The following is a 27,987-nucleotide window of genomic DNA, read 5'->3' on the forward strand; positions in this document are numbered from 1 at the left end:
CTTATGGAGTTTTCTTAACAAATCATAAAGGTGCCAAACTATTATATGATACCTACCTAAGTTTACTCTTAAGGCCATGTTTGCAATACTTCTTATGGAATTTTCTAATTAAATCAGAAAAGTGCCAAGCTGTTATGTTATACCTACTTACGTTTTATCTAATGTTCGGGAAACTCGACTGGCTACAAGCGGGAAGATTTCTGAATTTTTCAGGAGGCTTCAAGGAGAATTTCAGAAATGTTACTGAATTTTATCGGAAAACGTTTCTGATTTTTGTAAGGTATCTTACTGGTAGAAATTGGTCACATCAGCCGCCCATTATTTTCCAGGAACAATTCTGAATCGTTTTAACAGTGATACTCACTAAATTTAATAAACGTAAGTATAGAAAGTAATGCTTTCACTGTAGAAAATTTAGTTAGTACTTTAGTAATAATTAGTTAGTTAGTAATTTAGTAGTCCTACTTCGGCCAAACCCGACCATTCTCAATTCCCTGTAATTTAAAATCGACTGAATATTTTCCAGCATTGTTAAAAATATTGATTTGATCGTATAAAAATAATGAGTAAAAATTTATTTTCTATTATCAGCCACAGCAACGCGTGGCTGGGTCAGCTAGTATATATATATATATATATATATATATATATATATATATATATATATATATATATATATATATATATATATATATATATATATATATATATATATATATATATATTGTTTTTAATAAAATTAAATCAGCATTCATAAGTGATCCGAAACATATTATTCCAACTTACATCATATGTTACGGGGAAAAGTTCACTAATCATACAAATCGCCAATTTGAAATGCCTTCTGGAACAAATTGTGTTCGAATAGCAAGGTTGTACTATACATATCACAAAATTTAATCTTAAAAATGGGCGAAGATCTGCAAGTACGTGTTACAGGGTATTTAGCTCTTATTCGATGACTTGGTAACATAAAGTCCATTCATTTTGAAACCCTAAAATTCCTGTCTGCTGCTGTTATCTGCAAATTTTCCAATTAACTTTGTCCTATTTTTTTTACATCCGCTTTATATTTTGATTAAAAGCGTAAATTCTGCGTTGTACAATGTTGTCCAAACATAAACCGTTAATGGTAAATGGTTTACTTGACTGTGTTTCAATGGAAAGCTGCAAGTTGTTGAAACATACGAAATAGGACCAAGTCTTCGCCAAGCAATGATGTGAAAAAATTTTTTTTCGATGTTTAAGTGTTGTAAACGATGTTATCACAAACCGTTTTTCTCGAAATAAACGGTAATTCGGCTTAGTTAAGGATTTGTTTTTTCTTATTAGTCACATAAAATGGTTAATCCAAGGTGCGTTTAATACCAGTAATTTAGGATAAACAAAATTGTTCCATACTCTGAAATCTTTATGAAACGACCTCTTCTTATCTAAAATCATTGATACAAACAGTAGAATAAATGCAACTTAAAAGAACAGTTTAAAAAAATAAAAAAAACGGCCTGGTCACTCCTCCAGGCCATTTATGTTGCTATAATTACCTAAATACCTATTCCCCCACCCCTCATTTTTTTTCTAAAACAGCTATACAAAAAGAAATTTAATTAAAAACTTTTCTTTCTTTATAACCATTAAACAATATATATAAAATTTTTACAATCCATATGTGTTTATAAAACATGATTTGTATTTCGGTGTGTGTTTAAAATCGTTTGCCTTTGTTTTTAATAAAACTAAGGAGAATAAAATTGACAGTTTGATAAAAATATAAAGCAACATCGCGCTGGGAAATGAAATCAGCATTTGTGAGGCGTAAAAATTAAAATTTACTGTCGTTTTTGGTAATTTTCTCCTCTGCACTGCATGCATGCTTAGAAAAATATACAAGTAAATTTCAAATTGCGAATTGGCTGGTTTATATCCTAATTGCGTAGCAATTTTATTGACGCAATAAATTCATGTTAATCCTTAAATGCCCTTGCTTTCCGATTGAAATTTCATATTCCCTCGTTCTATGATGCATATCAGACTACCAAAATGCAATTACACATTTCTCCAGTATTTCTACATTTTGAATGAAAAATGGTGAATGTTTTCCGATGTTGGAAGAGCTGATTTATATTAACAAGTGCAGTTAAATAAAATAATTTTTGAAATATTGTTTGCACTTGGTTTGTTTTAAGAAGCAAGATGTAGGGTTTTGCTAATTTTGCTATTTCTTCAACTGATGAAAATTCAATTTTGGAAATGCAACATAATCCTTGTTCAGAGGAGGTACAACCTCCTCTGAATTCAAATCAATGAGGGAATTTCAACTCTTCACTATTATAATATTTCCTTTTTAAAATGTTGAATTTGTACCGATATACAGAGTACGGCAACATAAATTTCTATACCCAAATTAAATTCAATTTTCAAGTCCAAATTAAATTCATTATTTATGAAGCAGAATGTTTTTTTTTTTTTTTTTTTAATGAGGTCATTTTGTTTTAAACAGTTTTAAAAATCATGTTAGGTAGGTGGTGGTCTCTATTTCAAATATTGAAAGAGCCCATATTTTTTCCTATAATTTTAATTCTTGTAAAAGGCGAGTTTGAAAAATTCACGAAAAATTATACTTACTTGCTTTTTTTATTATTATGATTTCTAGTTAATTTGCTTTTGAACTTCATTACTTCCTGATTGTTTTTTTTCTCAGGATTTATAACTCATCACTAACATTCAGTTGACTTCAGAGGGTCGGAAGAATTTTTCTGAAAAGGATAGGCTCAGGCTGGAAGTCATATCAATAAAATTTCATGAAAAGCAAAAATATTTCTCGCTTTAAGTGGGGTTTGCTCGTTAAAAACGAGTTATACTCCCATACATTTACAATTTACCAACCGAGTATTTCAGATTTCCTCGCTAAATCAATGCTTCTGATAAGAAAGTTTGACTGTATATGGAAATAAATGATAACCGAGAAAGACCTTAAATGAATCCCTTGGCGACTACTTGTTTGAGAACAAGAATCTTTTTAAAAGCCGTTTAAAACTTTATTTTCCCAAAAAATCTGAGAAATAATTTGTCTAGAGCTTAAAAGTTTTTCCTGGCTCCTAAGAGTTAAAATTTTTGCAGTTATATATGTATATACCTAGCAGATGCAAAATGTAGTTCTTGCCTATATTGAGCTGAGCATAAAAAATTCGGTGTGATTGCTCTTTTTGCATTTTCGTTCTGTGCCATTTATTTATAATTTTTATTCCTGCTCTTCGGGAATAATTGGCGGAATCCATCACAACAGGATACTTACTCATCTCTTCTCCTGTCAGAACCAATGCCTATTGACCTGAATAATATTAATTGGCTTGTCTCAGTCATATAGTTCTTGCGCTACCATTTCTAGAACCGTCATCGTTCTAAATCAACTAGCTATGCGCTAAGCAAAAGAGTATATCATGTCTTGCATTTTAAATTTATTGTGAATTGAGTAAATGGTGTTATTTGTAAAAAAAAAAAAAAAGGCAGTCATTCCAATAGAACACTTTTATCAGATAAATGTAAACGTTTTTACATTTCTCATCTAAGATTACATACTTGGAAATTCAAGAAAATTTGACCCACGTTATTTAACATATAAATATTTAATTTGTAAGACATTTGCAATATGTATTTTTTAAACATATAAATATTTAATTTGTAAGACATTTGCAATATATATTTTTTTAAGTTTTTAAGCATTATTTTTAATAGATACAAAATTTTACTACGAAATATTGTTATTTTGAAATTAAGAATAATAATTGGAAAAAAAATAAAGCACAAAACTGAAAACAAGTTGGTGTATCGCATTTTTTTTAGCCTACTTTCCAAGTAAAAGTCAGAAAGAGAAGAAAAAAGCATGAAAGAAGGCTTAATGCATCTTAAAAATGTCGCAAAAAACAAAAAAAAATCAAAAATAAATAAAATAATTAAATAAATATCAAAAAATAAAAAATTGGAAAGTAGGGTATTGAGAGGGGGAAAAATGGATGTCGGTCTGTCGGTCTGTCTGTCTGTCCCCCCCCCCCTAATAACTTTTGAATGAATAGTCCGATTCGAACAAACTTTTTTTTGTTCGAAAGATCTCGGCAAGGACACCTCATTCCCGAACAGTTAAAAAAAAACTTAACATTAGCGCCTACGGGGAAACTGAAAGTCAATGTAGATTCCGTACTTGAAAGCGGATTTATTTTAAACAAATTTTGTTGGAAATAGCTCTTGGCGCCAAACTCCAGACACCGACTCCGATAATTTAGAGGCACCTGACTCCGACTCCGACTCCCGTGCCCGACAATTAATCGGACTCCGACTCCCCGACTTCGACTCTGACTTCGTAGCTTTGGCAAAAATGTATACACGGAGGACAAATGACTGACTCCGATTGTTGGATATTCGTCTCCGACTCCTTTATCCCAAAATGAGATTGACTCCAACTCCGCAGCTATGGTTTTCAATGTGAAATAATTATTATTGATATGATTTGTTTTTATTTTCACGCTAAAGTTTTAATTTAGGCATTCAGTTTTCGGCAAATAAACTCGAAGTCATTTATGTTTCTATATAACGATATGCGCAAACGATTTTTTTTTTTTTTTTTTGACAATGAAAAGTATTTCTTTAAGTTGACATTTTATTGTTTTTATTTATTTTGGTAAGTGCATTAATTCATTTAAAAAATCATTTTCGGCAACAGGGGAAAAAGAAACGATTTTTTTTTCTTGATATGATGTATTTATTTTAATAAGCTTATTAATTTTAATTATTATTTTTTCGTTTTGAAAACTGTCAAAGATTTTTTTTAAGTGAAAAAAGTGTATTAGCTGCTTTGTTTAAAAGGTGCTGCCTTTTTTTACGCATCTAATTTTTTTAGATGCGTGAGGAATACTTTATTCCCAGAAATTAGCAAAAATATGTTTGAAATAATTCGCGATTTTAGCTATTTTTGAGAATATTGATCAGGTGCTAGAAAGTAGTATGGGTATACGGGAAAGTAGGCTCGTATAGTTCTAGACGGAACTTCTTGTTTCATTTCGAAAATCCATAATAAATATGACTTTTAGAGATTTACTTATGCATCTGATATGATTTTACAAACTAGTTTCGATCTGATATATTGACATAATTATCTGTATATAGTAGCTACTAATTTCGATTCGCTTAAAAAAATATTTTATAGTTTTTTCGTATTTATTACTTTTCTTTTTTCAAGTCTGCGTGATGCTATGAAGATTTTTGGTTGAGAAATGATGTTGTGGGGAAACAGGCTGCAGGAGAGATTTCTTCTGATCATGCAAAATATGGATATACTACGTTCGATTACAATTTTGTTCTTCAATACATTAATTACTACACTAGCTGGGTACCCGGTGCTGCCCGGGTTTCAGCCGGAGAGTACTATATTGAAAACGTTATAAAGAATCATCGCAATTGAATAATACGACAAATCAAATTATGTACTTACAGAGGTATGAAAATTATTAGAATAAAATGCAGCAGTAAAATAGCACTGTACTGTACAGTAGAAGCAGTAATTATATTCGACGCACCTTTTAGCTCAAGTACATCGAAAATCTGAACATTTCTTTATTTGTCAGAAAGTTTCTGATTTTCCTTCCATTTTCAAACTTTAGATAAACAGCCCGCTTATGGGAAATTATGTTTCATCAACTTCATATTTAGACTGAAAAAGATGCGGAGTGGCGATTTGTACATTAACAGTCCGATGTTTCGACTAGTACGGTGTGGGGAACTTCCGCTTTCAGTGATGCTAAAGTAAATGTCCATTCACGAAAATAAAATGTTTAGTACCCAAGAAAGAAGGTGATACCTAAGCCTTACGCGTCCGCTCCAAAACTTTTCGTGTTGCGGGTGAAGAATTCGCGACAGCTGAAAAATTCATTAATCGAGAAAAACTCGTTATACAGTCATTTCGCGTAAACCGAATCGCACTGTAGCCCACTGTTGTTACAAATTGCACATTGAAGTGAAGTAAGCAGTTTTAGTTATGTTTCATACTTTGAATAATTATTAATATTTAATTATAAATAGTAGTATTGTTTGGGATATTTTCCTACTTCTTTATTTTTCTTTTTCACTGATTGAGTAATAATACATTAACATAATAAAAGTGTATTAGTAAGTATTAAGAATTAGGAATTCATGGAACTAAACTATTAATTAAACATTTAATTTGCAATAACAAATCTTTCAGTCAATCTCATTTTTTAAACAAAATAGTCTGTAGCCTTCCTAAAAAATGGACTATTCAACACAAAAATAATTTTTCAATTCAAATCAGTAGTTCCTGAGATAAGCACGTTCAAACAAACAAACAAACTCTTCAGTTTTCTGTTATTAGTATACATAATGAAAACGCGTTGTAAAGTTTATTAACAACCAATAGTAAACGAAACATTCTTCCTAGAAAACTCTAGAGTTTGTTCAAAAGCGAAAATTTCTGATTATTTTTTTTCCAGCTCCACTCTCTGCACAAATTGTTCCTAAATTTCAAAACATCGATGTCGGAAAATCTGCAGTTTTCAACTGTTCTATTTCGGGCCATCCAATTCTCAACGTGGAATGGATGAAGGATGGAATGCCGTTAAGGGCAAGACCACGTGTTGAGTTTCCAGCAAGAGGACTTGTCCAGCTTAAGTCTGTCCAACGAGAAGATAAGGGAATGTACCAGTGTTTCGCATCCAATGATTTTGATGTAACGCAAGGAACGGCGCAGTTAACTCTTGGAGGTAAGTTTTAATAGGTTAAATGTACGATTTTATTATATGTAGGAACTGGATTTTCAATATTTGTCATGAAGATATTCGCTCTTTAGCTTTGTTATAACGACCAGGTTACTTTTCCACATATCGTCGTCTCAAATCAATAGTAGGATATCTTACTGTTATTCTGAGGCGGTTATACTCACCGTTTAAAAAAATCGTAAAATTATATAAGAATTTTCTGGAAGATCTCTTACATTATCATGATTATTTATCGAGAAACTGATCTAAAATTGCAGAAAATAAAAAAAAAATAAAATTTTGGTAGACTTTAAGAATTTAGAATACAGGGTATTATAAACACAAGCAAGGTAGATCTTTTGTAAAAACTCAGAGAGTTTGTACGAAAGATTGAATTTACAGAAGTAAAAAGATTAAGACTCTGTAAATTGACCTAAAAAAAAACGTGTCAGATCTTTAGGTAATACAGAAATAAAATGCCTAAGGTTATGTAAGTTTAGAGGATACAAGTACACAAAGTATGGAACTGTTACAAGCTCTCGCCCTTTAGCCAGAACTTAAAGAAAATAAGAAGCAAGTTCCAACCAACTCGCTTCACGGCAATCACGGGATAAAATTTCACCTATTGAATGTGATTATTACTGTAGAACAACCGCAGTTGGTCTGAAAATGCACAAAATAGACACACAAATCCTGTGAAACTTATTCAGCAAGATTGAAGCAGTTTTTAAAAGATTACTTGTATAACCTAACAAAGAAAACATGCTTTCTTCTGGGAAGCTGGAACCATGAAACTTTATCCGCGGATTTTTAATAAGTACTTGCGTAATATTACAGATACTGTTGCATCTTTTTCTGAAATTTAAAAAAGAATGAAGGAAAAGAACAAGTTTTCTGCAAACCGCATGCAATCCAAGCCCTTAATTTTTAGTGCTGATGGGGAACTTAAGTACGTTAACAGAGATTATCGGATCTTTATCAGTATTTTAGAGACATTATTTAGTTTACACAACAAGACTAAACAAGAATTCAATTAACTTCCACTATCTCAGTGACGGATGGTAGATTGTATTGTACGTAAATAAAAAAAAATGTAAATAATATTTTTCAAACACAAAACAACCCTGTTTATTCCGACTAAAGGGAACCAAAGACCCTTATGACTACGTCCTAGTTGTTGTAAGTTAAAACTATTTTTGCCAACATATTTTTTATCACAACATTCAATATGACATCCGGGGATTTGAATCAACGAGGGCCGGATAAACGAAGCTTTAATGTGCTCAGCACATGCATGCATTGTACCTACAAAAAGAACTGTATGTCACTCTATCATCTCTCATTACCTCCTACTAAAGACAGAAACTATAAAACGAAAATGATTTGAATACTTATTATAATACATGAGTGACAACTTGTAGGTTACAGGTTTAGTCTCAAGTCATTAATCAGCATAAATTTAACAGTATTTATTCATAAACTGCAATTGCTGAAGACACGTGTAACGTGACGCATATTTTACGAAAACTGATACGTTTTCGGCAAATATTTTCATTGCAATAGGTTTTAACACAATTAGCAAGTATATAATAACTATACACACATAGCATTTACACTGCATTTTTAAAGCTTCTTTACATTTCAATTCCTCAGGTTTCGTGTATTTTCGGAACAACCAGAAATATATTCCATGAACGAGGTTTTTGTCACACTCATTGCAATATAATATTGCTTCATTTATTTTCGAAAAATAATCAGAATGTACTACATAATAAATATATAGTTACGTTTTAATCTTTCTTCTGCATCACATACATTGCAAACACATAGCGTACATTGCAAAAAATCCTGCAGTAGTAATGTTGATATTACGGTTAAATACATGACTACATGCTTTCATTCTCAGTTATTAACTAAATTTGGATAACTTCGAATGTTTTTCATACAACTATATATATATATATATATATATATATATATATATATATATATATATATATATATATATATATATATATATATATATATATATATATATAGGCATAGAATTACACGTAAAGATAAATAATGAATAAAAGATTGCAATGTCAATAATAATGAACTGGAAGTTTGTGCACTGTATTGCAAAAAATTAAGTTTGATTTATTTATTGTCTTGTTTACTTTTTACCTATCTAAATTTGAAAGACTACCGAACGAAAATATTTTATTTAAATTCCGTTTTAAAATTTATTTTGTTTCTTTTTCTGGAAATACAAATGTCATTGCTTTTCAAGTAATACAAGTAATGCAAGTGTCATTGCTTTTTGCTAGTAAAACATCCGAAAAAGACAAAACGTAGCAGAAATTTTTTTACCCCACTGCAGTTTTCCTCCTCTACAATTAAAAAACCTTTTTTCTTTAACTAATATTTCAACCATTCAAAATGCTTTTATAAAGCAACTGAGATCCTAAGACAAATAAGAGAAAGAAGGAAGAGGGAGATAAAAAAAAGTTGCTGTTATGTTGCAAAATTGCTGTTGACTAAAAGAAAAGTAAGATATTTTAGTTACGGACGAATATTTTTTTTAATTCAAGCGTTGAAAAAATTGCCCATGTTTTGACAACATGCCTTTCAATACATTGACAGCTCATTTATTTATCTATTGGTTTTCATTAAATTTAACTTTAATTTTATTTGTTTATTTATTTATTTATTTTTAAACTTTTATGATGGTTACCATTGTTTTCATTGATAATAAAACAGTGAGGTACCAAAATATTTTTGCAGAAAAATTGCTCGTGAAATAAATATTAAGCCAGAAAGCACTCAAACACGCAAACTTTTTCCTCCTTCGTATGAAAACAATAACAGTTCAAACTACTCACTCCTCCGCAAACTTATAACAATTACCCTGCTGACTGCGTCTTTCGCTGGAGAAACTAAGCAATGAAAATCATTCAAAACTGAGCAGCACGTGACGAATGGTGCAGAATAATGGTTCTGAATGAGGCAGCATCATCAATCTTAGTTCCTATGAATGACGCCGTAAAGAAGTGAATATCAGAATGTCACCTGAGGCAATGGATGGAAATTATGCAAATGATCAATGTGACTAAAATGTCCTCCTCAATAATCGATGATAGTACTCTGACACCTGCTCGTGTAAAATAGTCATACATCAAACATAAAAGATCGGATTCATTTCATTTTTTATCTTTAAAACCGTTATTTTTTTCAATCAATAAGTCATTTTTTAGAGAAAAGATACAGAAGGAGTTTAGAAGTTTGTCAGATAAAGAATACTATTGTGCGTTACTAAGTTAGGTTTACTGACAGTTTGCTTTATTAGTTCTCCAAATGAGCAAAAATGTGTATCATTTATTTTCATTACTTCAATTAAATGTATATAGAATTGGTTAAATGGAATAGAACTCTGTTGTTTCCGAAATTTTGAAAGTGATTTTTCTAAAAGAGCATGCTTAGAAATATAGGACTTATCCAAATTTTTAAATAATTTGATAAAATTTAATATATATATATTTTTTAAATATATTTTTTGGTGCGCAGATTCAAATATCTTTTTACGCTTCTGCGCATGACATCACAAGTGATTAAATGCCATTCACTTCAAAACTGCTGAGAAACTAGGCACGAAGCATTTAACTTCAAAACTCTTTATCAGCGAATGAAAGCAATTTTTCTCTCCCCAGAGTGTTTTCTTTTGTCCCAAAAACATGGAGGAGGGGATAGGGGATGAATAAAACCTATTCGTTTCCCCATGAGGTGGATGACTGTGGATAATCGGAATTGCACAGAATTAGTTAGAAATTTTCCACCAAGAATACTCATTTTTTGCACCGTAGGTCACATTTGAGCCACTGAATACTCCAAATGTAATCTGGAATCATTTTTTAAAAATATCCGATGAATTATTTAGCTCTGACCTGAACGTTCGCAAAATGTATGCAAAAGTGTACTTTGCATCAACATTTAATCTTTAATAATATTCGAAGAATGAAAAACGGAGTGCAGAATGTATGGGCGAAATGGAAACACCTTCATTACACATAAAATAGCAAAATAAATGACGAAAAGTTTTTAGTAACATTGCACGTTATGGCGTAAAATTGGTTGAAACGAATTGTTAGACCTGCTGGAGGGGAAAATGTAAGATTATTAAACTTTATAAAACAACTTTTTCACCTTGTCATCGTCAAACAATGATGGCGCCTCACAATGGGGTTGTTTCCTTCAGTCAAAAGTACTACTTTTAGTCACTGAAATTGATAGAACAAGCAACAAAAAAAAAAAAAAAAAGAACATGGAGCGAGGGAAAAAAAAAACTTTCATTTTCCTAACGCTTATTTTTTAATTAATTTTAAAATGTCCAGTTTTGAAAATAAGTCGTGGTCTTTATGACGTCACAAATGATGTACTTCGGCGCATTAGTCTACCGCGGTTTCACGTTATAATAATCAAGAAGAGAATTAATTATTGTGCTCTGTGAATGGCATCAGTAAATGGCATTTCATCATTTGTTTATGTCATCGGCAGAAGTCTAAATAATGAAAGCGAACCGATTATTTTTTTTTTTTAAATATTAACCCATTTTCGGCCAAAGGTGCGTATACGCGCCATTTCAGTAAAGAATTTTTAATTAACGCTGTTTCATATATCCGAACAGCGAAATGCTTAATGCTGCTATGAGAGGTTTTGTTGCGCTAAATGGACACGTTTGCAACAAAAATTAAGCTTCCAGGTTAAATGGTTCTCGAGATATGAGCTCAGTTGTTTTCAACAAAAATGTAGCAATAGGCAAAATGAGGATTTTAAACTTTGTCAAATTATTTTAAAAGTGGTCAGCTCCTGTATTTTTAAGCAAGCTCTTTCAGAAAAAAATATTTTTAAAATTTCGGAAACGACCCCATTGTTATGGAAATACGCATAGCTCTTAGAATATCATCTATATGTTGCCTAGTCTTCACTAAGGAACATTTTAGTTTCAAAAATTACCATAAATGTGGTAATAGAGTTCATAATCCATTTACCATACGTCTCCTTTTATCCTAAGTGTATTTTTACCCCAACAGACTCTTCTTACTTTTACATTGTAGAGCCACGCATTTAGTTTATTCATTTGTAACATTTATTTTTTCATCTACCAATGGTAGAACTGATAAGAACATTTCCTGGAAAATGATATGAAATTCATATTCTTGTCTAATTGGCTACCAAAATTTAGTAGTTTCTAATAAGATACTTGGAGCTTTAAAACCAAAAATGTTTCACAGAACTTAAAATAAAATATCAGCATAGTAAAAGTTAAAGGAACAAAATGATCTTGATAAAAACTGAAAAACTGCATAAAAGGTCAATAATGAATAATAGAAAAATTACAGAATATATGTTATTTGAAAGTAATTCGCAAAATATTCCTTCGTTTAAGTTTCATCAAAATGAAATGGAAGCATTTTTGTTTTGTATAAAAGACAACTTAAACATAAATCTAAGATTTAAAAAAAATAATAATGGATTGCATCCATATATCTATTTTCATAACAATTACATTCAGTTTTATTTGAGAAAATGAATGTAAATATTTCGCGTTTTGTAACTTTATCAAAATTCTTTATGAACGGTTATATTGTCTGGATATATTTTATTCAAATTCATAGAACACAAAAAGAAAACTATTCAAAGTCATATTAAATTTCCGAATTTTGGTGCACTAGTTTAATGTCTTTAGTTATCTCAATCTTTTTGTTGAATATATGAATATTGTAGATATACGCATTAGGTATACCTATTTAATTGCCCAAGAAAAGTTTCAGACAATTTGCGTAAAAAAACAGTGAAATAGGAAAAATAAAGTGAGAATTTTTCTCTTATAAAGTTTTCTGAATGTAATGTTAATGTGTTTGTTACCAAGATTTTAAAAAGAGAATATTTTGAATTAATATAGCATATATATATGTAAAAACTGCTTTACATCAAAAGTAGACGCAGCTGCGGTTTCTTGTCACTGGCATTTAGGAAAAAAAAGTGTCATTTAAATTGAAAAAAAAAAAAATCTTTCATATCCTCTTTCAGGAACGAACAAACACACACGTAACTTATTTCGTTTAAATATAGGAATGCATCGAAATGAAAAAGCTAAAACAGAATCTGAACGAAATTTCTTACATCTAGATTTGTGACTAGGTACATTATTCCATTAAAATTCTTAAAGTAACTTGAAACCAAAAGCAATTCTACTAAATATTTTAACTATGAGAATTTCCTCCAGAAAACCATAGTATCTTTTTTTCCTGAATCAACTTTGAGTGGAAACGAAGGTTTTTAACGCAAATATGCATCGAAATACAGATTTATATCGCTTTTTGGATTCTTCGCTTGCTTTTACTTCCTGAGATTTGATTCTCGAGGGATCTAAATTATGGCTTTGGTTTCTGATAAAATATAGAAGTAGTTGTTCTCCAGTGAGTGCTAAACAGACGACGTGATATTAAACTTCTATATTTTCTCTAAACAAGAGTAGGGAATACAGTTTTTTCTTCATTTTTCACATCTGTTTATTTGAACGCTTGCATGTTTGAATGCTTGCATGTTTTTTCTTTATGTATACAATCCACTAATTCCGTAAATCACGCCATGTTCAATATTTTTTGGAAAATTCTTTTCTATTTGAAAAAAACGCAAATTAAGAATATTTCAAGAAGCATTAAAGGTACACAACTTTTGGAGTGTATTTTTTAAGTTGTTTGATACATTATAACTTAAACACATAAACTAACTTATTAGTTTTAAAGACTATCTCTGACAAGAAGCAGAAATAAACTTTTTTTGCGAGTGGTATTGTTAAATTTAAATTAACTGGAACTGCAACTATAAAATTTGTATTTTCCGCTGTTTGCGAGAACATTTACAGATTGTTGATATCCACAGGGCTTTTTTGGTAGGAAAGACTAATGTTTAGTCAATGATATACAACCTTGAACAATAAACGTATTAAATCATTGTTCAAGGAACAGTAATTAAAAAAATATTGTTCTACTGTAATATGTTTACAACTGAAAATGAAATTTTACACTGAAAAAATATATATTTAAAAAAAAAGACTTAAATCACTTAAAAGATTATCATCATAACTGTTAAAATTAAAACATAACTGTTGAAACTATTTATACTTTACAAGTATTAATAGAACAGTGTAGAGCCGCTAATAGATGGGCCGACGCATCAGCTTAAGTTTAGCCATTTTGGATCGGATTTTTCATTGTTGCGCTGCTAGGGTTACCACAGCGAAGTTTCGAGTTTCGCTAAATTTGCCGAAAAAATATTTTATTTAATAAACAATTCACGTGTGTATGTGTGTGTGCCACCAATAATTGCCCACAGTGAACAATCCCCAAACGCGATAACTCGCCTGAAAAGACAACCACTCAAACACACGCTCCGATCCAAAATGGCTAATCTTGAGCTGATGCGTAGGCTCGTATATATAGGGGCCTTAGGCCGGTGAGAAGAAAAACTATGCAAGAAATCATTTTCAGTTTTAAGTAAAAGGCATTCAATGAACCCTAGGAATTAAAGCTTTAGATTAGGAATTCTGAATAGTAGCCACTGGCTACCTGAGTTGCAAAAAATGGTAGCTGCTTTTGACTTTTAGTACCCATTTTTATAACAAATATTTACTCAGAGCAAAAAAAAAAAAAAAAGGAACCTTAATGGAACTAGCTCTGAATTACGTTGCCAAGCGTCGACTGAGGCGAAAAATGTCTCCGAATTGGAAACGTGTTCTCGTAGCACGATATACGATATGATTTTGAACATTTAAAGAAACACGTGGTCGCCATTTTGGGTGACAAATACTTTACTTTTTGGAAGTTTTCAATGAAATGGTCACCCGTTAATGACTGGTGACCGCTGATCTAGAGCTTTACTATTAAAGCATTTCTTTAAAAAAAAACAAAAGTTATAACAGTATAGCATCACTTATCAGGTTTACTAGTACCATCTCTTACTCCGAAACATATGAGAGTATCTTCTAACAACTGTGTTAGTTATTTTCTAATTTTTAATTTGGGCACTTACACTTAATTTGCTTCTAGCTCTTTCACATATTTCATTAAAATATAATAATGATGAAATGATAAAAGAAAGTAGCTTGTCATCACAGATGATAAAAAGTGCATTTTAATGATGGTTAGGATGACTGAAAAAAAATGCTTTTTGAAGATACTCTGTTTAAATTGACACTAATTTTACGGTCCCTTTTATTAATGATTTTATCAGAGATGAGTTTAATGTCAATAATCAATAAACCTTCCACGAATTTTTGTTGGCATTGCCAGCGTTAAAATCTTTTATATACAACTTTAATGAAGCCAGTTATAGGACTGAGGCTCATGGCAGGAAGGGGTTGTTGGGTTGTTTTATCACGACGTTCCTCTTAGGCTGATTCTAGAATTGTTTTAGAGATGGTTAGAATTAAGGTCAACAACTGCACTGCACACGTACGAGATACTGATCAAAACCTTCGGGAATATTAAGCACAATCTGCTTTGCCACATGCAGAATTAGTATTTAGCATCTGAAATATACTGGTTTTCAAATCAAAGACATAAAAAAAAATCCTTTGCATCGTATGTTATAAAAATTTTTGTTCTGCATCTAAATAGCTACTTGCTATTTTTTTTTTCTTTCGCCTTTAATAGTTTGCTACTTGTTTGTAAGGAATTTATTTCCTAACCGATTTTCTCCGCATTACAGATTACCCACCAACTTTACTGGAGATTTTCAGTGAGAAAACGATAGAACCTGGACCCTCCGTCACCTTAAAATGTGTTGCCCAGGGCAATCCGCTACCTCAAATCACGTGGACACTGGACTCTAACCAAATCCCAGACAGCCCTCGCTATCGTCTGGGTGACTACGTGCGAACAGGTGGTGATTCAACGGAGGTGGTGAGCTATGTGAATCTTACTTCTGTCCGGCCCGAGGATGGTGGACTCTACGAATGTGTCGCCTCCAATGAGATTGGAGAAGTCAAACATTCTTCGAGGGTTAATATTTTTGGACCACCTTTCGTCCGGACGATGGCCAATGCAACTGTGGTATCGGGGGAGACACTAAGAATTGTGTGCCCCATTGGAGGTCACCCAATCGACAACATTAAATGGGAGAAGGGTAAGTATTCATTTAAGCAATTCCCATTTCACGATGACGTAATAAATTAAGCATGAGTACTATATTTGCTAATCTATTTGTTCATTTACATGTGGTTGTTATTGCCTAAATTAGATACCGCTTCACACCCTATTTTAGCTATAAACATTTCAAATTCCAATTAAAATTTTTTTATCTGGTAATGATTTATCTGGTCATTTCTTATCTGGTTTATCTGTGTAATGAAGAATGGCCAAATTGGCACAAATTGATTGGATTAAATTTCATTCCGTCTGCCTATATCTGATGGATACGTAAGAATACAAGAAAAGCTTTGAAAGTATTTTAAACGAACTGATGTGTGCATCACATGACTTCCTTTTACTCCAATTTAATGTCATTTCCCCATTATTGACAATTTTAATGTGATTCAATAGTTTACTCTCTAAATATCACCAACAGTTGCGATATTGAAACAGATTTTTTAAAAAAATCGCCAAATTTGTCGCCATATTGACGACAAAACTTGGCGACTAAAAGACTGACGATATATTGCCAAGTGTCCGCCAAATTATAACACCACTTGAGTTTACATTGAAATTAACAATGATTTCACCACAAAAAGGGGCAAAAGACCCCTTTAGAAACTCACGAATGCAACCAAAAGGAAGGTGCACAACTAGACCCCACTAGAAGTCTACGTACCAAATTTCAACTTTCTAGGACATACCGTTCTTGAGTTATGCGACATACACCCGCCCATCCACACATACGAACATACATACATACATACATACATACATACATACAGACGTCACGAGAAAATTCGTTTAATTAACTTAGGAATCGTCATTATGGATATTTCACTTGTCTATCGTTCTCAGGCACTTATCCACGTGTGGTCGAGTCGAAAAAAAAACTGAATATTCATTCGGGGGTGAGTAAAATGGAAATTACGGTCGATTTTTGAGTGAAAATTTTTTCGCGAATACAATACTTCCTTTTTTCTAAAAGGAAGTAAAAATTTCATAAAAGTAGCAGAACAGATGTAGAAAAACTAAAAAATAAAAACACTTATGATAGACGTTTGTTTCGTAGTTTAATGTTTGCATCAAACACATGACCAACCTATGTTTTTTAAACAATTGGCATGCATAAGATTTTACCTTTTCAAAAAAAAAATTAAGTGTTATGCTAAGAATTGAATATGCTTCCTTTTTAAAATGAAAAATGTTTTATCAGTTCTTAAATATCACTTTCAATAATAGATAACAATTACAATTATTAATTTTGAAAGTAAAATTCCATCTATGCTAATTGTAGAATCGGTACATAAGCAAATTTAATCATATTTTAATGATTTTACCGAATACTTTAGTTGTTTTGTATTTAAAATACGTTGATATTGCGACATCAATCATTTTAGATAATTACTCCAAATGTGACCAAACATTAAACGAATCCCGCTTGTGGCGTTTAACGTAGAGAACGATGATTGATGAGAAAATTCCCATACGTCTGGATTAAGTTAAGTGTCTTCAGAGCTTCGAAACTGCTCCCACTGACAGGTGTTAATTTGATGAAAATATGCATTCTGACCCAAGTGAGCTTTCGAAAAAACGATTTTAGTTGCATTGTACTGTTCACTAAAATCTTTATCTAATTGTGACGGAAAACGAGCTGATGTGTGCATCACATGACTTCCTTTTACTCCAATTTTAATATCATTTTCCCATTATTGGCAATTTTAATGTGATTCAATAGTTTACTCTCTAAATATCACCAACAGTGGCCAAATTAAAACCAGATATTAAAAAAAAATAAAAAATCGCCAAATTTGTCGACAATTTGGCGACCAAACTTTGCGACCAAAAGACTGGCGATATATCGCCAAGTGTCCGCCAAATTATAACACCACTTGAGTATACATCGAAATTAACAATGATTCCCGCCCCTCAAAAAAAGGGGCAAAAGACCCCTTCAGAAACACACGAATGCAACTAAAAAGGAAGGTGCACAACTAGACCCCACTAGGAGTCTACGTACCAAATTTCAACTTTCTAGGACATACCGTTCTTGAGTTATGCGACATACATACGCACATCTGCACATACGCATATACGCACATACATATATACGGACGTCACGAGAAAAGTCGTTATAATTAACTCGGGGAATGTCAAAATGGATATTTCGGGTGTTAATACGTTCTTAGACACTTATCTGCGTGTGGTCGGGTTGAAAAAAAAATCAACATTAACTCGCGGGTGAGCAAAGTGGAAATTAAGGCAGAATTTTGAGTGAAAATTTTTTCGCGAATGCATTCCTTTTTTGTAAAAGGAAGTAAAAAAGGGGGTCATATAGGAATTATAAAGTTGAAGTATACTTTAGAGTCTAGCAAACACTTTGAACAGTAAAAAAAATGCCTTAGTTTTAGCAGCATATTTTGAAGCTTATCTGAAAGTACTTTGTGTAGTGAAATTACACAAAGCATACATGAGTGAAAACTGATGGCGGCATCCGTAATATAGAGACGCTATCGTGTCTCAATGGTCTGAGTGATGTCTTGATACGCTTGAGATGGTAGGTTCGATTCCCAACGTCGCTCATGAGTATAAAGTTGGTTATAAATAAAGTTGCGACATAACATGCTTTAACTTTAAAACTAATTGTTGAGTTAGAATTGAATTGGAGTTAGTGGAGCGAAAAAGAGTTCCAAAATGGGGCAATCATTGACACTGATTGTTTCCATTGCTGTTTGGGAGACATGGTAATTACTAAGATGTGACATGCATATCGTAGACATTGCTGTGGTAAAAAGAAAGGGGGAAATATCATCTGATCTTCAAGAAAAAAAAACTTCATTTTTCTTCTTATTAAGCTACTAGCTCATACATAAAATACACCACAGCTCAGTTATTCCATCCGAGGACTGCAGTTTCGTGCTTTTTAGCACTCGTCAGCCCGGAATAGGAAGTAACTGAGCACGAAAAGGAAAACCATGAGGAAGCCAAGGGAGCCAAACAAACTGGTTTCTAATGTAGAATTAGCGCACCAGACGAGTGAGCACAGCAATGGGGCGGTTCAACTCAAAAATTAATGGCAAAGCATGGTATTTTATAAAATACTAGCTAATACTACCGACATTTTTTAACCAATGGGGGATCGAGCCCATTCTGCTATTTGCTCTAACTGAGCTCATAAGGCATATCTGGTTTGAAGCTATTCCTTAAAGTAATGCTTAGTAAAATCTAGAATAAATCGATTTTTAGAAAAATCGATACATTGCGAGTTGTCTGTTTCTTTGTTGCCGAAAGTGCGGAAAAAATTTTAAAATATGCGTTATCTATGAAGTTTGACGAGTTATTGAGGAAGTTATGTCGTTCTCACAAAAAATATCCTTTAGAAATAGTATATCTAATTCGTGTGATTCGCTGGTTGAAATTCATCCTTCCTCTATCCAGAGCTATTGCAACTATTTTCATAAATCAAATTTAATGTAAAATTTTTAAAGAAAGGGACAGAGAGGATTCAAAAGTTGTTCATGTGATATGTTTTTGGAGCCACAAGAATGATATTTTTCATGGAGGTCACCAGTTAAAAAAAAAAAAAAAAAAAAGAAAGAAAGAAAGAAATATGTAAAATGTGATTTTTTGAAAAATGGCGTCAAAAAATAATTTATATTCCTCATTTTTAGCCTAAAATGTACACAAATTAGTAACTTTTTTTAAAACTTTTTTTTTTTTAAATGTGCATTATTTTTTGCCAAAACGGGAAATTTTCTTAAAAAATCAATACATGATTGTAGGTATTTCTAACTTTTTTTTGAGATCTCTATATTGATTCTCCTTTGCTTTTAAAGTGTTTCTTAACTGTTTATTTCATAAATGCTCACAATTTATGCTCCTATTCAAATTTAATGATTTCGCTTGATTTATAGTAGTTAGCCTAATCCCTAATCGCATGAGAAACTGACCTAACATTGATACCTTCTCAGAACTTCCACCGCCGAAAATAAGATTAAGGCCATAAGGAATCCCAAGAGTTACGCTTGACAGTAAAGGGGGTTCGAGATTGATAGCAGTAATTCTCATAACTCATGATTTAGCAAGCGCCATTGATTGATGCTGTGCCTACGAAGCAGCATTGATTAATTTTATTGTAATTGCTAGCATTCTAATCAAAGCTTATTGACTTAAATAAGAAAATATTGTGTAATATAATGACCCATGTATCAATTGTTAAATTCAAAAGATTTGTTTTTATAAATAACTAGTGGTACCCGCACGGCTTTGCCCGTAATAGAAAAATTAAAAGGTCTTTTGGTTCGCCTGTATATTTACAAATAATGTATGGTGAATTTTATCGCCAATTGGCTTAATGTTACATTTCCACGTTATGATAATTTCGTTTCTCGCCAATTGACTTGTGCCCATGTTACGGTCCACGTTATGATAATTTCGTAATTTACTTGTCCATCTTATAATAGTTTTGTTCTTAAAAATGGGATAGAAAAAGAACCACATCGAATTTTCGAAGAATCGCATCGAGGTGCACACCCCCATGCTACAAACTAACTTTGCCAAATTTCATGAAAATCGGCCGAACGGTCTAGGCGCAAGGCGCGTCACAGAGATCCAAACATCCTACAGACATATAGACATCCTCCGGACATCCAAACAGAGGGACTTTCAGCTTTATTATTAGTAAAGATTAAGAATGATAAAGGTAGTTGTCGTGTCATTTTGTGCAATAAATGGGTACCGTGCCGTCGTTTTATCGAGCATCAAGAAATGCTTAAAGTAATATTTTTTCATAGTAATTAACAACTGATGTAATTTAAATTTACCTCGAGAAAGTTTTTGCTTGCAATATGCTGGAGTTGGTCCCACTCTGATGATACTGTCATTCTTTTAGCGTTAAAATATGAAGATCAATGCACATATAACGTGTGTGCGTGTGTATGTTTTATTTTCAACTACTCAAAATATACCAATTTGACTAGCTCAATACCAAAAAAAAAAAAAAAATGAGCAATGAAACATTGCAGTTACTGCCTTTTTACCTGCCCACTGCAGAATATTCTTCATAGAGTTAAACAAATTACTCAATGTAAAGAGAAGTAGAGCGAAAAGCAGTGAAACATAGAGCTAAAGTTTTCTCCGAAATTCTGACGCTTAAATCAACACTGTAAGCTATTAAAGCGTCATCGATGTCACAGAGCTACACATATTTCCACACATAAAAAACGCCTTTATCGGTGTCAACTCAAGCAGAATGACAAGTTTCAAATTTAAAAAAAAAAGTATGTTAGTTTATAAAACGCGGTATAGATCGATATTAACTAAAAAGAATCTTCCCCATATTCAACACATCCCCGAAACTTCCAAACAATCCTTCACTCCATCGATCCACTCTTCAAACTTTTGCAACTTCGCCCCGCATTACTTTCTTAAGAACTTTAAGAGTTGTTGAAGAATTTGATACCATGTTTTTCCGCTCACATCAATCGTCGATGATAATGATGAACGCTGGGGGAAGGGAAGCAGTGGTAAAAGGATTTTGCTGCTAATGGATCAATGAAAGGGAAAGCGAGGCCTTTGAAGTCAGCTGCCGGATGCAAGAAGCTACATCGCGCATCCTCCGTGAGGGATGGATTTTTCATAAAAGTGAAAGATGAGCTGAGGATATTACTCGATTCAGCCGCTGAGGTTGGAGATTATTTAAACTTTTAATTAGATTTTAGGAGTTTTTGGTTTTGTAATTAAAGAAATAAGTAAATGCAGACTATCATTCAGTGGTTCTTAAGCTTAAAGCACATTTCATCTTTCTGGAATAAATTTGCAAGTATAGTGAAACCTGTGCAAGTTGACCACTTGCGGAGCACCACTTTTGTGAGCAACTTAAACAGGTGGTCAAATTACAAAGGCTGATTTATATGATAAGGGCTGATTCCGTGCCTAAAAAAAGCGGTCAACTTAGACAGGTGGTCAACTTCACAGGTTTTACTGTATTTTTGTGCCATTTTTTTATCTTCCAACTTAATGATTGATCCAAAGGGCTATTTTTGCATAACCTTTGTTGTAAACAGCTATATTATGCACAAATAATCATGTGCACCAGATGTTTGAAGTTAAAAAAAAAAATTATTTCTTCCTGTTTTGCGAAACAAGTTGTGCTTGAATCGCTTCGTATTGTGTAACATCATTAAAGTTATATTTTCGAGACTATTATTTTTAAATGAAAACATTTGCGCTGTGCTCTTTAGTTACTACCCATAAGCTACGTCCAGGTTAGAGAAAGCGATGCGTGACACTAAATTAATGAGATTGTTTGTTTGCACGACAAACGAACAGTCCAAGGGCCTACACTGTTAAAAATTTTCCGGAAAATTTACGGTAATTGTTACTGGCATCCATGTTGCCAGTAACTATTACCGTAAAAATCAAATGTTACTGTAAAATTTTACGGTTTCCTCGGTAGGCCACAGCAACCAGTTGGCGCTGGGATCGCTTATTTCTCCGGTATAAATTACCGTAACAATCAGCGATGCGTCGGCGGTGCAATTTTACAGTAACAATTACCAGAAAATCTTCCTGAATTTTTAACAGTGTAGGGTCTTACCTATTTTCTGAGTAACTAAATATGCGGTATAGAAATAGTATGCGCTTTGAACATACGCATATCTGTTAGCTCGGGCCGAGAGCCAATTTGCACGTACCAGTTGATGTATGTAAAGAAATATATTTTTACTTATTTTCCGAGAGCTTATTTTTATGTATGTTTTGCAGAACATTGTCAATAGTTCATAAAACATCCTGCCGGACACTTCCCGTGGCAGCAATTGCTGCCAGACGCTCAAAAGTCCACAAAAATAGCCTATTCTTAGCCTTTTCCATGTCAAGTGAACTAGTGCTCCCAACCCGACCATCTCCGATTTGGATAAAATTTTATAGAGATGAAGACAAAGACATGTCTTTGTAATCAACATATGTGAATTTCCAACTTCCGAGGTCCAAATTCTGAGGCTCTAGGATTCCTTCGAAAAAACGGCTCCAAAATGGCGGGACATTGACACGAATTCTCATGTCTAGTAGTTAGAGAGCCCAGGATCCCCACTTTAATCAACTGACGGTCAGACACCATAACCACGAATTGGAGCACTCCTTTTTGTTATAGAAGGCATTTCCCAGAGGTTTGGCCAATGGTTTGACTTTCTGACAGAGAGTTGAATCATCTGGTGAACACGAAGGATGTGGAGGTCCATTTGTTTTGTATTGTACCGTATTACTATACATAACTGACAACTGGTAAATGATTTCATGCATCCAACACCTTCGTAATACTAAATGCTTATCATTTTCTCGTTTTTTTCTGTAAGATAAAACTGTTATCCTTCAGATATCTTTGAAATTAATAATTATTGGTTATTTTTAAAAGTTTAGTTTAGAAATTAACAGTTTAAATTGAATTGTTTAAATCTGCCACCATAGCCTAGCGACCATCCGTTGAATGGCCGCTAGGTGGCTCTTATTACCGTATTTTTGCCATTTTTGGGCAGTTCATCTTTTGAGGCAAATCTGACATGTATTGAGTATTAAGAAGGCGTTGATGAAACATTTACCTCATTATAACAAAACATTCAATACAAGATTATCATGTCTATTCACCTCTTAAGTATGCTAATAGCGAAACATTATTTGCCACCACTAACAGGTCATAATGCCGCTTTTAGTGAAAAACATGTTAAATTTTAACATTTTAACTGTACGGTTGCATTTTTCATGTGCACGGTAAAAGTGCATAAATAAATCAAAAAACATTGTAATAATGCACTCGTATGATGATTATGTTTCACCTAATCTCTTAGTTAATTAAAAAATAAATAAAAAGTGATACTTTATTTGTTTCCTTTCAGATGGAGTCAAATTGCCATTCAACCACCGCCAGAAAGTATTCCCAAATGGAACCTTGATTGTCAGGAATGTTGAGAAGCCTTTTGATTCTGGCTACTATAAATGTTCAGCTTCGAATGCGGATGGCTTATCGGCAGAAAATTCGTTATTTGTTAGTGTCGTAGGTAAGATTTATCATTAAACCTATTACGTGGTTTATCCATATTTCCATAGCTTGCATCGGTTCCAATGTAGTCATCCAAAGTGCCAATCAAGCTTTCTCTGAAGCGATATATCATTTCGTATTACCTGCAGAATCAGTTATTACTCCAGAGTTTCGGTTTTGTATTTGCCCTTTGTAAAATGGTCTATAAATCAGTTAAGTGCAAAAGAGTTACAGCTCATCTTCATATACTAATAGGCAAGCCGTTTTCTATCGGTACCGATTTCTCCTCTGTTTTTAAACCGATTTCCTTCATTATTTTTTTGTTTAGTAGCTATTTCAGAGTTTTAGTGTCATCAATAAACATTTTGAAAATTGGACGCTAATTAATGGAGATATTAATTAAAAACACATTTTCGGTCTAAATGGCTCTTTCTATACGAATGGATTGTCCATTTTTTTCGAATTTGATATGGTTGGAAAGGTCTTTAAAAATACTCGAAACGAAGAAATTGTCAGATAGCCCAAGGTTCCAATGACTTAAATCCACTAGAAAGGAAGTTATAAGCGTTTCTTAGTTACGAAACTCAAATTGACTCTTTTTCATTTTTTTAAATTTGAATTTTTTTTTAAATTTTACTCTTTTTCATTTTTTAAACTCATTGTTGGAAGCGTAAAACATTAAGATTTAATTGATTTTTTAAACTGCTCTTTCTACACGAAAAATGCATTTTAGTGCTTCGAGCTTGGTACGGTGGGGAATCTCGTGAAAAATACTTTGAAACACGTACTACACGGTTTTACCGTTCGAAAACCCGAACCCGCTAAATTGACTAGAAAAAGCACCAGAAGCAATTAAAAGTTAGTGAACATTCATTTTTATTTGCTTTTTCAAGCGACATTAGCGTGTAGATGTATAAGATTATGTATTGTCATTTCTCGCTTGAGCGTAAAGAAATCAAATTCTTGCATTTGTTTTTATTATTGAAGCTTTTTTGGGTAACAATTTGCATTTAAAATATTTTCACTTTGATTATGTTTTCACTACTTTAATTTTTAAATACATTATTTTCCGGAGTGAGGGAGAACTTTCAGTTCCGATAAAATCACCTTCATAAAAATAAAAATAAAAAAGCATAGCTCCCAATAATACCTGCACTTGCAATCATCACAAACAGATCGTAAGGTACACTTGTTAGTAGAGGGGCTATGGTAGAAAATAGAGCCGGAAACTGCATTTTGTGATAAAATCATGAAACTTGTCATGCATGTAGACACTGTCCTTATAAACATTTTTAGAAAGGGAAGCATTTCAAAATCCACCCAAACCCCCCTGGCGGCTATTTTTGGTCAAAAATCCAAAATTACTTTTATTTTTTATTTTTTGAAAAACACCCACTCTTTCTTCTTTTGTGAGTATTTCAAAAAATTGGATTTTTTTAAACGAAACTTTAACTAACTAAAGTCTTGAACATTTCAGGAGGAGTTGTTTGAGAAACGTTTTTTTTTTATGCATTTTAAAGCACTATGTTAAAGGAAATCATTTCATTTATAGTAGAACCCAATAATCCGAACCCCAAAAATCCGAAACATTAGAAAATCCGAACATATGTTTTAAAATCTACCGATAAAAACTGATTACAAAACTAAGAATAAAACTAGAAATAAAAAAATCATAAACAAAGCTAGTAATTTTTTTCAAAATTTGAAACAAACATTTCAATTGTTACTTAAGAATGTATACAATACCTTGATTAGTTAAAACGATATCAATTTTCATTTTTGGCAAAACAAAAAAAGAAAACTTCAAACACTTTTTTTCGCAATTTTTTGGAAGTTTGACTCGCATTCCGCAGTTTTATTATAAGTTATATTTGCACTAGCGAAATGAGGGCGGGGAGGGGGGGGGGGCACGGATATTTTGTTCATAGAACACCAAAATTTATTATTAAGCGCTTTAAAACAAATTTTAAGTTTTTCTCAGACGATTTGAAGCGTTTGTTCTATGTTTTAAACGATGTAAGAGGAATAAATTATTAATTACTGCAATAAAAAGTTTAGTGCTTTGTTAATAAGGATAAAAAAATTGTTATTATAAATAAATTTCTTATTTATTGAAATATAACTCACTATTGCAAAAACTACGACTAAAACAACAAATCTGAGTAAGTGATATGTACAATGATTATACGGAAGATAATTTTAAAAAGTTTGAATTTACAAGTAATTTCCACAGATACATAGCATTTTCCTTTGCTGTATTTACACATTGATGTGCATATAAGTTCATTTTTGAAGCACCCAAAAGTTATTTGAGAGCAGTTGTTTTTTACACTTGCATGACATAAATTCGCTTTAAGCACTTGAAATTGCGGGAAGATTCAAACAAACAAGAAAGTGCTTCTCATCAATTACTGTAAACCCCAAAATCATAAATTTAAGTTCAGGCTAAATTTTTACTGTCCCATTGATATCGACCTTGATAAGCGCTAAATAAGTTGCCAAAGGCCTTCAGCTGTGGGTGATAAATTAATCATTGATCTTTGTTTGCTGGTGGAAAAACGTTTTCTAGCTTCATTTACAGACGGTTATTACATGAAGACGAAGCAAAGATTCGATAAGATATTTGAAATTCTTAATCAGGATTTTTTTTATTTATTTATTATTTTTTTTTTTTTTTTTTGAGGTTAGGATAGGTATAAAAATGCACCAATCGAGATAGTCTTTCCATCAATTTTCCCCAACTTGCAACAAAGAGGTCGTGTCACATCCTGAGAATGAGTCGAACATTCTTTAAGCAACTGCTTTTTGCTGACCGAATTTATGAGCAAAATCTTGGACTAGTATTAGTCGAAAGTGTTGTCCAGCTACAAATGTAAGCCCCATCTTCTTTCTCCCCTTTTTGTACAACTCATGGAAGTATGATATGCGTAATATGACAGCGAGCGCCAATAGTTCTTATGCTTCTGTATCCTCTTTCTGCAGCATCCAAAACATGTCCGAAGATCCTACAATCAGCTTCCTCGTGATTTCATAGAGCTAGACGTGTCGTATTCAATGAAAATCCCCGTCGAATCTTTAAGAGCAAATCAAAATGGTATAGGCAGTACAATCATAAAACAATTCTGTCTTCTTATCTGCATTCCGGAGAAAACTGATTCAGTTCTCTGGAAACAAACTATTTTCTCCAAAATCTTATATTTCTCCTATTCCTCTTATATGTCTTGCATCTGTATCCTGAATAGACTTCAGATACTAAAACAAAAAAATATCGGTCCTAGGTCGTTTTATGTGAACGATGAAAGAACCATTATAGACAATAGCATCACAATGTATCTCTCCACTTATTCTAAAATTAGCATTCATAATTTTCATCTTCAGCATTTTTTCTCAAAACGTTTTCGTCTTCTCTCGAGTAGTCTTCATCAGTAGGAATACTATTACTTAATTCATTGAGAAGGAATGTTAATAACTAGACATATTTCCCGTTCAAAGAGCTCCATTTATTGAAATCTATGGAGGGTGAGGTTGATTTTCATAGAGGAGCAATTCATCCAGGTTTAGATGTACGATATCGCAAATAATGAAAAGCTTTGAAAATGTATCTCCATCGAATTTTAATCTTTTCATTAAACAGACTTACTGGTTTTTCTGTAAAATGAAAGACTAAAAAGTTTTTTTTTTTTTCTACCCGTGAATATGAAGTGACTTTTGAGTCACAATTCCTTTCTCTATGAATTTGTTGTGATTTTTTCCCAACTTACCTAATCTTCATGAGTTGCTTCATATATTCTTCGTCTACTGCTATATTCCTCTCTAATGAGAACAATTCTTTCGATGTTTCAAGAAATGGATTTCCATGTTCAGCTATTGCTCTTCAAGGCCTGACCCTTCAAGACCTTTCTTGAAAACAGGCTTTGGAAACTAAACATTTCTTCATTGCGTATATACAGCGTTTCTTTAAATGAACCGAGGTGACTTTTTCAAATTGTGTAAAACATCGATAACTTCAAGA

The 27,987-nt window shown here is 32.5% G+C and overlaps 1 protein-coding gene across 1 annotated transcript in view; it reads left to right on the forward strand.

Moving 5' to 3' along the window:
- Positions 1-6,703: 6,703 nt before the first annotated feature.
- Positions 6,704-27,987, forward strand: part of LOC129235203 (cell adhesion molecule DSCAML1-like) — an 85,647-nt gene continuing 64,363 nt past the window's right edge. The window contains exons 1-3 of the mRNA XM_054868909.1: positions 6,704-6,770; positions 15,519-15,935; positions 23,833-23,994. Coding sequence (XP_054724884.1) covers positions 6,704-6,770; positions 15,519-15,935; positions 23,833-23,994 — 646 coding nt within the window. The remainder of the gene's footprint in view (positions 6,771-15,518; positions 15,936-23,832; positions 23,995-27,987) is intronic.

This window comes from Uloborus diversus, chromosome 2, assembly GCF_026930045.1.
Source record: "Uloborus diversus isolate 005 chromosome 2, Udiv.v.3.1, whole genome shotgun sequence".
NCBI lineage: Eukaryota > Metazoa > Arthropoda > Arachnida > Araneae > Uloboridae > Uloborus > Uloborus diversus.